General features: G+C 40.0%; 1 protein-coding gene across 2 annotated transcripts in view; it reads right to left on the reverse strand.

Moving 5' to 3' along the window:
• Positions 1-13,703, reverse strand: part of MICAL2 (microtubule associated monooxygenase, calponin and LIM domain containing 2) — a 255,526-nt gene that overhangs the window by 11,073 nt on the left and 230,750 nt on the right. For both annotated transcript variants that reach the window (XM_047776272.1, XM_047776271.1), the window contains one exon: positions 180-279. In XM_047776272.1, coding sequence (XP_047632228.1) covers positions 180-279 — 100 coding nt within the window. The remainder of the gene's footprint in view (positions 1-179; positions 280-13,703) is intronic.

Consider the following 13,703-nt stretch of genomic DNA (forward strand, 5'->3'; position numbering starts at 1 on the left):
GGATCCTCTGCACTAATGCCAGCATGATATGCAAGCATCAAATATCAATTTATCTCAATCAAAATTCTGCATGCACAAGGAGAAAAAAAATCCCAGGACTTCACCTTAGCCGGGCGGGCTGCCCCACTCCCGCCCCCTTTGCTTTTAGGACTCACTGTTATCTCTGTTGCCTTACTTACATGATCAGTAGTTCTGACTCATATCGCATTAATTTATTCTTCTCCAGAACCAGCTTAAACCATTCCTGCAAAAGCTGTGCTTCATCCTGTGTGCCTGAATCTGTTTAAGAAATCAACAGCAAATGGGTTAGATTGGCATTTCTCTTCCCATGATCAAACTGCTTTGGAGCGACTTTAGGGGACCATGTTTGTAGCAAAAAGGGCTCTGCAGGTGGCAGCCCCCTGATGGCCTGTTGATGCCTCAAGGTCATGAGCATGACAAATAAAACCCACCTGTGCATTCTGTGGGGCATGTCCTCTCAGACATTTAGGGCTGAATACTTCAGCTCCAAGGGTCATATAACTTTGATAATGTCCTGCCACTAAAGATCCTTCTCCTGACTATTTGTATATCATCCATAAAGCTATGCACTTGTGCCTCACATCTGTCACCAAAGAAACCCCTCATAACCCTGCTAGTTACTATCTCCATCTCTTCTTCTGCATCAAACAACTTCTGAGTGCCCAGGTAGGGTGTGGCTCACTTCATGGGGCAGAGGAGCTCATACCCCATTTGGTCATAGAGGAGCAGTGTTGGCATTTTGATATTTTGCACAGAGAAAAGCCAAATAATGAAAAAAAAGCTATTAGCCTTGTGTCTCATAGGGAAAAAGTTATATGCATACATTCTTATAAGTTAGATTATGACCTTTATTCCTTTATTGAACAGAAGAATAACCATGAGAACACTGACACTGCTTTTATTTTTATTTTATTTTTTGGTCTTTTTAGGGCCACACCCTCAGCATATGGAAGTTCTCAGGGGAGGGGTCGAATCGGAGCTGTAGCAGCTGGCCAACACCACAGCCACAGCCACACAAGATCTGAGACACGTCTGCAGCCTACACCACAGATCATGACAATGCCAGATCTTTAATCCACTGAATGAGGCCAGGGATCGAACCCATGTCCTCATGGATCCTAGTCAGGTTCGTTACACTGAGCCACAGCAGGAACTCCCACCACTGCTTTTAGATACTCAATGTTTGATGCTAAATGTTGAGATAATAAAATGTTAAAATCTGCACATATTTGAGAAGCAACAACAGCTTTCTAGTATTTCACCCTGAAATGAGAACAGACTACAGTGCAAAGATCATGGCCATTCTCAAAGGATTTATCCCAGAGGGTCCCATAAGCAGAGAGGAAAACAGGGCTAACAGAAGATACGTGTGACCTTGGGCAAGTTGTTCTGAAGAAGCTGAGAACCTCTGCTTCTTCATGGGTTAGAGTGAACAAGAAGATACCCAGGTAATACAATAACAATGAGCTTCTCTTTATAATGCAGCAGTCACATGCCAGTCGGTGGGCTAAGCTCCTTATATTCAACCCCTCATTGAATCTTCACAACAAACTCACCTAGATTCCCTTATTATCACCACTTGATGGCTGAAGAAACAGATGTTTAAGAGATTAAAATAACGTGCCCAAGCTCACACAGTTAGTAAGTGGCAGAGCCAGGGCTTGAGTTCAAGTGAGCCTTATCCTAGGCCTAAGCTCTTGTATACCCTTCCCCCACTTTTTCCCTCTCATAGGCACGTAAGGTAAATAATGCCCCTAGCACATTGCCTTAAGGATGCAATTAAGTCTTCCTTAAGGCTGAGTTCCCTTTCTCCCTATCTCCTTGACCACCCTTTTATTGACAGACACTGGGGTCCAGAACAATTTACATGCAATGTACCGAATTATGTACTTAGGTTATGTGCAAACTGATGCTACAACGCAGAACTTGACTTCTGGTGAATTCATTCGTCCATTCATCCATCCATTCAATAACACCTGCTTATGGAATAGGTGCCAGGTACTGCCTTAGGTATTGGGGATACAGTGGTTGACAATGCTATATCACAAGAATTCTGGAGATGGTAAGGCATCGTGCCTGCTGAAAGAGTATTGTTAGATAACCTTTTGAATCAGATGGACCAAAAAGCTACAGTACAATAGAACCTTAGAAAATGTCCACCTCAATGAAACACCAAATAAGGACTCTGGGAATACAGAGGAGGGAAGGGTTTCCTGGTTCAGGGTGTGAAGCTGGGCTTCCCAAAGGAGGTGATGTTTGAACTGGGATATTAAAGAATGGGCAACACTTTGAGAGGAAATAATGAGGATGGAAGAGGATAGAAGAGCAAACACTATAGGCAAAGACAGGGGTAGGGGTAGGGGCAGGAGGACAGAAGATGGTGGAGACAGAGATCAGGGAGGCTATGGGGTCATGGAGCAGTGGACAATGAGACCTCAGAGTATATGACAATCTCACTACAGAGGTCCCTGATCGTCCTGCTAAGGCTCTCACGCTTTATGCTGTAGATACAAAGGGATACTGATGGTGGTTCAGTAGGAGAATGATATGTGGAGTTTCGTGCAGGAAGGATTAAAAAGGGGAGAGAAATAAATAACATGTTATATTTTCTTAGGTTTCTTGAAAGGATTGATGGGTAAAGAAACTTATAAACATGTACCAACATCTTCTACACAATGTGGTGCTGAAGGACAGAGATGAAGAAGCGCTGGTTCCAGCTGTTCAGGAAACTGGGAGCTTTTGGTCCACTGGGGGAAACCAACACTGCACAGCCAAACAGGATACAATGTGTGCCCTCTGCCACGCAACACAGGAGGTCATCTCATGTGGGGGAAGTGGGGACAGCCTCCCAGAGGAGATACCAGGTGAGTTCCGTCTAAGTGGATGAGTGAGAGTTTTCCAGAGACATGAGGAGGGGAAGAACGAGGCATTCGGGGCACTAGTTGTTGATTGAAAAATGAAGTTTATAGATGGCAGATCACATATAGCATAGAAGTTAAGAGCGTAGACTTTAAACTCAGACTTGGGATCAAATGTCCATTCTCTGACCTAGCACTATGTCAGCCTAAGCTCTTAATAGCCTCCCCAAGCCTCCATCTCCTCCCCTGTTCTAAAGATGCAGTGGGGCTGTGCACACAAGCCAGCCCTGGCACCTTGTATAAGCTCAGTACATGGTCATGTTCATTATTCAAACCATGTCAAATATGTGATGGAAGCATGCTTACAAGTCATCTCTCCCAGCCCCAGATGCATAGAGGAATTCCCTCTACCTCTTTCCCACTGCAGCCTCCACTATAACTCTCCATGGATAGTGGAATTCCCTGATGACCAAGAAACCTACTGCAGGGTGCTGAGCTCTTAGGTGTTGGAAACATCTTTCTATTGATCTTAGATGGGTTGGCTGCTAGCCACTGAGGCCAGTTTTGCCTTCTAGAGGTAGAGGATGCATAACTTTTACATGAAATATAATTTCATGTAGAGAATACATAACTTTTACATGAAATATAATTTTACATGAAAGACATTCAGGTATTTGAAGACAGGTCTCATGAGCCATGGAAGTGTTCTCATTTCAGAGTTAGTGCCTCCAGGTCATTTATCATTTTGTCATAAAAGAGCTGCCCACCTCTGCCTGTCATTTAATTTTCCAGGACGCATCTTTTTATTTTTTAATTTATGGCTGTATCTATGGCATATGGAAGATCCCAGGCCAGGGACTGAATCCAAGCCACAGCTGCAATTTATACCACAGCTGCGCTGGTGTTGCCAGATCCCTTAACCCACTATGCTGGGCTGGGAATTGAACCGGCCCCCTGCAGTAACCTGAGCCACGACAGTTGGATACTTAACCTGTTGCACCATGGTGGGGCCCTTCCAGGACATATCTTAAGGAGAGTCCAGAATCAAACAAAATATCAACAGCCCAGAGTGGAGAGACCACCACCCCTCGCACCTCACCCTGGGTCCTGGGATTGCAGAAATCTCTTTAGCAGCTGTGCCTTCACCTAGTTTAGGCTAACTTGCAATCAAATTTGGTCTTTCCATACCGGTGGTGGTGAAGTCTGATGTCTTTGTGTTTTACTTGTGCAACTGATCTTTTCTAACCTAATTCAAGCCTTTATCTCTGTCCTGTTAAATATCATCTAGTTTATTCCATCAAGGGAAAGTCTTTGGGGTGTTTTATCTATCTGACACTTTTCTCCTAAATTCGGGATTGCCGTGGAATTGATAAAAGGGCATCCTGTGCCTTTACGTGATATTGGAAAAAAAACAAAAAACAAAAAACACATTAGGTGGGACTGGACCAGGAACAGAGTCTTCTAGCCCATTAGGGACCTTTCTCAGCCTTCAGGTGAGACTTTTCTATAAACTTGAAATGCATGGCACCCAGCTGGCATCGTCCAGCCCATGTCTTTATATCTTGTCCATTAGGTTCTCGTAAAAAACTTTAATAACAAAATAATTTCCTGAAACCAAGCTTCACAAAGCCTGCTGAGTCCATCCGCCCTACAAACCTCACAGCACCACCCAGGAAAGAAAATGACATTTGTTTTCTATAGTTTCTAAATAAACCCCAGTAGTTCCTGAGGCATCTCTAAATTTCTTTCTCAATATTCACAATTTCTTCAATAATCCTTTCCAGGATTTTGACAAGGACCAGAAATCATGTTTCTTTTTCACGTGACAGGTAGAAAACATACTCATCTTTTGGTTCTAGAATTCTTTCTGAGTTTTCAAGGACTGAGTTTCTATCTGTAAGTTATTTCAACACTGGGGGTTAATTTGGTTCAATCAACTAACTACTTCTGATGAAGTAACATCACATCTAAGACACTACTCTCTGTGTATGTATCATCTTTCACCTAGACTGACAAACCTGAATTCACTGCTCTCCTGTTTTTCTTACCCATCCAGATTCAATTTCTTTATCTCTGTATTTGCTTAACACTTCTAGATTGAGGACCATTTTCCTTGACAAAGAAAACAGAAGAGCTGAGAGTAGAAAATCTTGCCTTTCCCCAATCCTGTAACATGATACCATCTGCCTTAGCACTGGGTCTATCCTTACCTTGTTCTCAATCCAAAAGAAACAGCACTCTTTTGCTGTCTTGAGAGTATTTTTGTTGTTGTTGTTTCTCAGATTTAGCCTCTTTGCTATGTTATTTGCTACAGGCTTGAGCCAGACTTTTATCCAGTACTCTGTGTCCCTCTTTCAATCTTTCTTGTGTGTCCTTCTAAAATCTGCTCCATTAGAGAGTTCCCTGTGCAGCCTCATTGATTTCTATTGACACTGTACTCAACAAACAAGGTGGAACGGAATTAGTCGATTTAATTTACTTTTTTTGAATGGAAATAGTTTGCAGTTTTATAGCCTACAGTGCATTTTTTAGAGTCTTCCTTTCCTCAATAGTCAAGATCACCTTGCAAGGGCCTTTGAACATGGAACCAAGGGCAGATTTCTAAGGAATCTACTTTTTCGAAGCATTGGATGCAGGCAACTCCGTGCCTAGGCCAGACTTGCCTTGCTCTCAAGCCCAGCAATGCTTCCTAGCATATAGCTTCCTTGTAAGTCCTAATGAAATCTCAAGCAGTGCCCCTCACCATAGAGGCCGGAGTGTGAAGTGGCAGAGGGAGTGGGCTTGGAGATCAATCAGACCTGGCTCTGCCACTTACAAACATGTGACCTTGGTCAAGTAATCTCACATCACTTTGCCTCAGTCTCCTCCCTTGAAAAACAGGGGTGATTATAGTCCCTGGGTCATAAACTGGTTGTGGGGATTAAATGAGATGATGCATGCAAAATGCTTAGTACAGTATGTAGTCAACATTCAATAAACTGGACCTTTTTTGTTTTTTGTTTCTGTTTTCTTTTTAGGGCCTTACCCAAGGCATATGGAAGTTCCCAGGCTAGGGGTTGAATTAGAGCTGTAGCTGTCGGCCTATGCTACAGCCACAGCAATGTGGAATCCTGAGCCTCGTCTGCGACCCATACCACTGTTTATGGCAACGCTGGATCCTTAACCCACTAAGTGAGGCCAGGGATCAAACCTGTGTCCTCATGGATGCTGGTCAGGTTCATTAACCGCTGAGCCACGGACCATTGTTCTTATTGTTATTTCTTCCAGTGTCTAGTTCTTCAGCACCATGTAGGGTATTTACTGTATGTCTTTAAAACTCAGCTAGAGTGCACTCCTGGACTTGATCACACATGGCTGAACTTTATCAGGTAAGTTCACTTGAGGTTCATACATCTCTTAAATAATTATGCTTTGTGTGTGTGTGTGTGTGTGTCCACGTAGATGGAAAGGTTGTATGGCTGGCTGGTTCATCGGCACTTGCTTGGGAAGACTAGAGGTGCTGTGGCTGCACGGACGGTGTGCTCACCCACATCTCCAGCTGATTCTGTGGGGCTGCTAAACTGAAAGCTCTTCCAGGGCAGGGATGTGACTCCTACATCTGGAAACCCAGTCGCCACTGGAACAGTGGGGCCAGAAGGTGAGAAGCCTCTGGCTGTGAACAGAAGAGCCTGGTTACCTAAGCCTCACAGCCACCCCTGCTCATGGCCACCAAAGACTGCTTCTTCCTTTGCTCCTGGGTCCTCATATGTGTTCTCTCTTGGACAAAACACAAGATTCCACTTGCTTAGGTGAACTAATCGAAACACAACACAAAACAACATTTGATTGATGGCGTCATGTAAATTGACCTACTTTCCCCTAAGTGAGCTCTCAAAAAAAGCAAAGCAAATTTTGTCACTCCCTACTGAAATTCTTCAATAACCCCCCACAATCAAGTTCAAATCATCTAGCCCCACAACACCGACTTAATGGCCCCAATTTTTTTTTTCTCAATGGATGATAACAATAAATGAACAATCCGTGCATTGAAGTCATGGCTTTTTAACCATTGCCTTTTGTCAGGGGATGCTGAATGCTTCTCTGATTGGGTCTTGGTGTGTGGCTTTTCCAAGGTGGGTCTTGTTTCGTTCTCTGGTTTACAATTATTTAATTCCTTAGATGTGATTTCCTGCCTCCTTAGAATCTAAGCAAAATCCTAATTTGGTTTTTGTGGCAATTTTGTCAATGCCCTCAACATCCTCAGTGATGATCTGGAGCATGAAAGGGCCTTAGAGTAATTACAGCCAGAACCCTTGGTAGCAGCATATGAGCATCTCCCTCAGTCTGGCTGGGTTCCAGCACCTGCCTCTCGTTATCCGGCCTCTGGTCAGCTCTTAGCTCCTATGCTCATCCATGAGCCTATTTCATGTACATCTCTAGCCAGGCCTTCTGTACCCAGTGCTCTGGGTACATTCATTTCCCACAGGCTCTTTACACATGATGGTGATAATCTGGAAAGCTCAACTGGGGGTCTGGCCTGATTCAGTCTTGGCAAAGCTGAGATACTGGAGGGCAGTTTATGATTCCATTCTGGGAGCTAGAGGCTGCAGCTGAAAAGCAAAAATTCTAGTCCTTCCTTTATTAAACAGCTTTTTGTTTTGTTTTGCTTTTGCCTTTCTTGATGATTTTTTTCCTGCTTTTGAATTTTGTTGAAATGATATCATAGTAGAGGTAATCTTCTGCAGTTTGCTTGTTTTAAATTCTATGTTTTTAAAATGTCTCTATGTGGTACATTCATTTTCACTGCTATATGTATAATATTCAGTTGTATATCCATAGTCAACTATACCACAATTTATCCATTTTCCTGTTAATGGGTAGCTAGGTTGTTCTTAGTGGTTTTCTGTTGTGATGATGCTACTGGGAACATTCTCGTATATGTCTTCTGGTCCATAAGGGCAAGAGTTTCTCTGGAACATTTACTACGGAATGAAATACTTGAGTAGCAGGTGTGCAAATGTTCAGTTTTACAGCACAAAGTCAAACCGTTTACACTCCTACTAACATTGAATAATATCAGAGTTCCCATTGTGGCTCAGCGGAAAGGAATCCAACTAGCATCCATGAGGACACAGGTTTGATCCCTGGCCTCGCTCAGTGGGTTAAGGATCCGGCGTTACCATGAGCTGTGGTGTAGGTCAAGATGCCACTCAGATCTGCTGTTGCTGTTGCTGTGGCTGTGGTGTAGGCCATTGGCCATAGCTCCATTTAACCCCTAGCCTGGGAACTTCCATATGCTGAGGGTGTGGCCCTAAGAAGACAAAGAAAAAAAAATAGAATAAACTATTGTTCCTCACCCTTGCCAGATACTTAGTATTAACAGATTTAATAGTTTGATAATTTATTTTTAATTAAAGTACAGTTGATTTACAATGCTGTGCCAATTTCTGCTGTATAGCAAAGTGACCCAATATATCCATTCTTTTTCTATTATCTTCCATTATTGCCTATCCCAAGAGATCAGATATAGTTCACTGTGCTATAGAGCAGGACCTTATTGTTTTTCCATTCTAAATGTAATACTTTGCATCTATTGACCCCAGACTCCCAGTCCTTCCCACTTTCTCCCTCCTCCCCCTTGGCAACTGTTCTCTATGTTTTTGAGTCCATTTCTGTTTTGTAGATAGGTTCATTTGCACCATAATGAATGAATTAATTAATTGCTTTTAATGTCTGTACTCGTGACATATGGAGGTTTCCAGGCTAGGGGTCAAATTGGAGCTGCAGCTACTGACCTATACCATAGCTACAGCAAAGCGGGATCCAAGTTGCTTCTGTGACCTACACCACAGCTCATGGTGATGCCAGATCTTTAACCCACTGAGCAAGGCCAGGGATGGAATCTGCATTCTCATGCATGCTAGTTGGGGTCGTAAGCCACAATGGGAACTCCATTTGTCCCATATTTTAGATTCTACACATAAGTGATAACATATATGTCATTTGTCTTTCTCTTTCGGACTCACTTCACTTAGTATGATAATCTCTAGTTGCATCCATGTTGCTGCAAATGGCATTATTTTGCTCTTTTCTGTGGCTGAATAGTATTCCATTGTGTGCATGTGTGTGTATGTATGTGTATATATATATATATATATATATATATATATATATATATATATATACCACATCTTCTTAATCATTCATCTGTCATGGAGATTTAGGTTGTTTCCATGTCTTGGCTATTGTGAATAGTGCTGCTATGAACATAGGGGTACATACATCTTTTTGAATTACAGTTTTGTCTGGATATATATCCAGGAATGGCATTGCTGGATCATATGGTAGCTCTATTTTTAGTTTTCTGAGGAACCTCCATAATGTTTTCCACAGTAGTTGTACTAATTTACATTCCTACCAACAGTTAAGGAGGGTTCCCTTTTCTCCACACCCTCTCTAGCATTTGTTATCTGTAGAGTTATTAATGATGACCAGTCTGAAGGTCGTGAGGTGGTACTTCACTGAAGTTTTGATTTTCATTTCTCTAATAATTAGTGACATTGAGCATCTTTTCACGTGCCTAGTGCCTATCCCTATGTCTTCTTTGGAGAAATGTCTATTTAGGTCTTCTGCCCATTTTTCAATTGGGCTGTATTTTTTTTTGTTGTTCAGATTTTTTTTTTTTTTTTGGAGATTAAGCCCTTGTCAGTTACACCATTTGCAACTACTTTCTCCCATTTTGTGCGTTGTCGTTTCCTTTTAAATGGTTTCCTTTGCTATGAAAAAGCTATAAGTTTGAGTAGATCCCATTAGTTTATTTTTGTTTTTATTTCTACTGCCTTGGGAGACTGACCTAATAGAACATTTATAGGGTTTAGAATGTTTTGCCTATGTTTTCTTCTAGGAGTTTCATGGTGTCATGTCTGAGGTTGATAATTTATTTATTTATTTTGCTTTTTTTAGGGCCACATCTGTGACATATGGAAGTTCCCAGACTAGGGGTAGAATCAGAGCTACAGCTGCCGGCCTATGCCACTGCCACAGCAATGCAGGATCTGAGCTGTGTCTGTGACCTACACCACAGCTCACAACAACAACGGATCCTTAATCCACTGAATGAGGCCAGGGACTGAACCTGCATCCTCGTGGATTATTATTTGGATTCGTTTCTACTGCACTACAGTGGGAACTTCCTGAGTTTGATAATTTAAAATACTTTCCCATTGTTGTCTGAATTTGTATTTTCCTAATTACTAATGAGTATTCATCTGTGAAATGGATATTTATGCTATTTGCCTATTTTTATATTAAGTTGTTTGCCTATTTCTTATTGATTTGTGAGAGTTCTTTATATATTCTGGAATACTGATTCTTTCTTGGTTATATTTGTTGCAAATATGTTTTCCAAATTTGTGAATTATTTTTTTCTTTCCTTCTATGATATCTATAGACTGTCACTTTGAGGTCAAAAAGGTTCTTAACTTTTCAAGTTCCTTTTTTTTTTTCTTTTTATAGCCACACCTGCAGCATATGGAAGTTCCTGGGCTAGGGGTTGAATTGGAGCTGCACCTGCAGGCCTACACCACAGCCACAGCAATACCCATCCAAGCCCCACCTGTGACCTATGACTCAGCTTGCAGCAACGCCAGATCCTCAACCCACTGAATGAGGCCAGGGATTGAACCCTCATCCTCACAGTGACAGGGTTGGGTTCTCAATCTGCTGAGTCACCATGGGAACTTCTCAAGTTTCATTTTCATATTAAAGTCTTTAATTTTATGACACTGAGTATATGGCTTAAGATACAGTTCAATTTCATTTTTTTCCTGTATGAAAAACCAATTGTCCCAGAATCACTTATTTCCTGTGAACTGCAGTGCTACTGCTGGCTGGCTTATATCAAGTTTCATATATGTGAGATTACCTTTGGGTGTTTTGGTAGCTTTTAGTAAAATATTAAAATTGGCTCTATAAAAGGTGTGCACACTTTTTGTTAGATTTATTTGCAGGCATCTTATGTTTTTATGCTAATGTAAGTGATATCTTGTTTGTTATTTCATTTTCTAGAAACTAATGTTGAGATAAGAAAATGCAATTGATTTTTCTATTTTGATCTTTTTTCCAATCATGTGATATAGGCTTTTATTATTATTATTTTTTAATCTGTATATTCCTTTGGGTTTTCCATGTGGTTAATTCCATTATCTGGAAATGACAAAAATTTGCTTCCTCCCTTCCAAACCTTGTGCCATTTCATCCTGTCTCAGTGCACTGGCTAGGGTCTGCTACTGCTGTGGCTCAGGTTCGATCTGTGGCCCATGAACTTCTGCATGCAGCAGGCATGGCCAAAAAAAAAACAAACAAAAAAAACAAAAAAAAAGGAAAAAAAGAAATGCTTCTAATATTTTACAATTAAACAACGATGTTTGCTATAGGGTTTTGGAAGATTTCCTTCAAATTAAGAAAGTTCAGACCCAGAATTTTCACTTTTGGGTGTTTATGCAGAGAGTAAAAGAGCAATTTAAAAAGATATATGCATTCTATACAACCATTGTAGCATTATTTACAACGGACAAGATATGGAAACAACCTATGTCCACTGATGGATAAATGGATAAAAAAAGTGTGGTATATCCACCGAATGGAATGTTAGCCATAAAAAAAGAACAAAATCTGCCATTTGTGACAACATGGATGGAACTTGAAGGTATTATGCTGAGTGAAATAAGTCACACTGAGAAAGATAAATACTACATGATTTCACTCATATGTGGAATTTAAAAAACAAAACAAACAAAGAAATAAAACGGAAGCAAGGTCACGGATACAATGATCAGATTGGTGGTCATCAGACAGCAAGTGGTTGGGGTGGGTGAAGGGAGTCTACTGTATGGTAATGGATGGTAACTGTATGGAGATCACTTTGAAGTGTATTCAGGCATCAGATTATAACACCATACACCTGAAACTTATATAACAAAAAATTAAGCTTCAAGTAGGCAAAAGAAGTTCTATCCTGTTCTTTTTTTTTCTTGCTAAAGTTTTATCTCAAATGAGTGTTGAATTTTGTCATATGATGTTTTCTTCTTCTGTTGAAAAGACCATATGGTTTTTATCTTTAATTTGTTAATATAATGATTAAGTCACCCTTAGATTGCCAAATTTTAAAATTAATTGGATTAAATGTCCATTACAGTCTGTTATCTTTTTGATTCTTTGCTGTATCTATGGTTATGTCTGCCTTCTTCATTCCTGATTTATTTCTTCTCTCTTACTTTTAAAAATCAATTTAAGCCTGAGGGGAGTGGGAGGGAGTGGGAGGGATCGGGAGCTTGGGCTTATCAGACACAACTTAGAATAGATTTACAAGGAGATCCTGCTGAATAGCATTGAGAACTTTGTCTAGATACTCATGTTGCAACAGAAGAAAGGGTGGGGGAAAAAAATGTAATTGTAATGTATACATGTAAGGATAACCTGACCCCCTTGCTGTACAGTGGGAAAATAAAATAAAAAAAATTATAAAAATAAAATAAAATAAAATAAAAAAATAAAAATCAATTTAAGAGTTCTGCCTTTAGTCTTTTACTAGTCTTTCCAATGAACACTTGGCTTGCTTGATCCTCTCTATTTTACCTTTATTCTCTATTTCATGTACATTTGCTCGTGTATTTATTATCTTCTTTCTTTAGATTGATTTTGTTTTCATTTTCTAAATGAAGTTGGATATTTAGTTCATTAATTTTGAGTCTTTTTTTTCTACTAAAAGTATTTAAAGGAATACCTTTTAGGACCATTTTCACTGCATCCCATGAGTTTTGTTTTCCTTTTCATATTTAGTATATTTTATATTCTCTCTCTCTCTTTTTTGTCTGCAACCACGGCATGTGAAAATCCGAGGCCAGGGATTGAACTTGAGCCACTGCAGTGACAATGCCGGATCCTTAACCACAAAGGAACTCCTATATTTAATATATTTTAAATTTCCAATAATTAATTAAAGATAGTTGATTTTTTCTTTGATCCATGATAAACGTATATTTTAACTTTCTAAATGAAATACCTTTCATATCTTTTTTTCTTTCTAAAAGAGAATAGCTTTTGGTTATTGATTTCTTTTTTTTCCTTTTTTTTTTTTGTCTTTTTGCCATTTCTTGGGCTGCTCCTCTGGCATGTGGAGGTTCCCAGGCTAGGGATCTAATTGGAGCTGTAGCCGCCGGCCTATGCCAGAGCCACAGCAAGGGATCCAAGCCGAGTCTGCGACCTACACCACAGCTCACGGCAACGCCGGATCCTTAACCCACTGAGCAAGGGCAGGGATCGAACCCGCAACCTCATGGTTCCTAGTCGGATTTGTTAACCACTGAGCCAAGACGGGAACTCCTTTTGGTTATTGATTTCTAACTTAATTACATTGTACTATAGAATGTGGTCTGTATTAATATAGAGTTTCTGAGATTTACTTAATGAATTAATACGGTTGATTTTTGTAAATCATCCTGCAAACTTAAAAAAATGCATTCTCTAATTTGAAGGTGCAGGGTTTATATATGTACATTAAATTAAAGTTATTACTTCAATGTTCAAATTAATAGTAATATTTTGTATGTTTGACTCTCATTAATTGAGAGATGTACTAAAATCTCCTTTGCCATGATAACAGAAATTTCTCTCTAAATTTTATCTTTTTTTTTAAATTTTCTTTTACATACTTTGAAGCTATTATAGCCAATATTTTGAACATTTAAAATTGTTGCATTGTCTTGGTGAGTTGATCATTTAAAAATTACATAGCACCCTGTTTATTGCTAATCATGATTTTGGTATTAAGAGCTATCTGCTTTT

Source organism: Phacochoerus africanus, chromosome 4 (genome assembly GCF_016906955.1).
Source record: "Phacochoerus africanus isolate WHEZ1 chromosome 4, ROS_Pafr_v1, whole genome shotgun sequence".
In the NCBI taxonomy this organism is placed as follows: domain Eukaryota; kingdom Metazoa; phylum Chordata; class Mammalia; order Artiodactyla; family Suidae; genus Phacochoerus; species Phacochoerus africanus.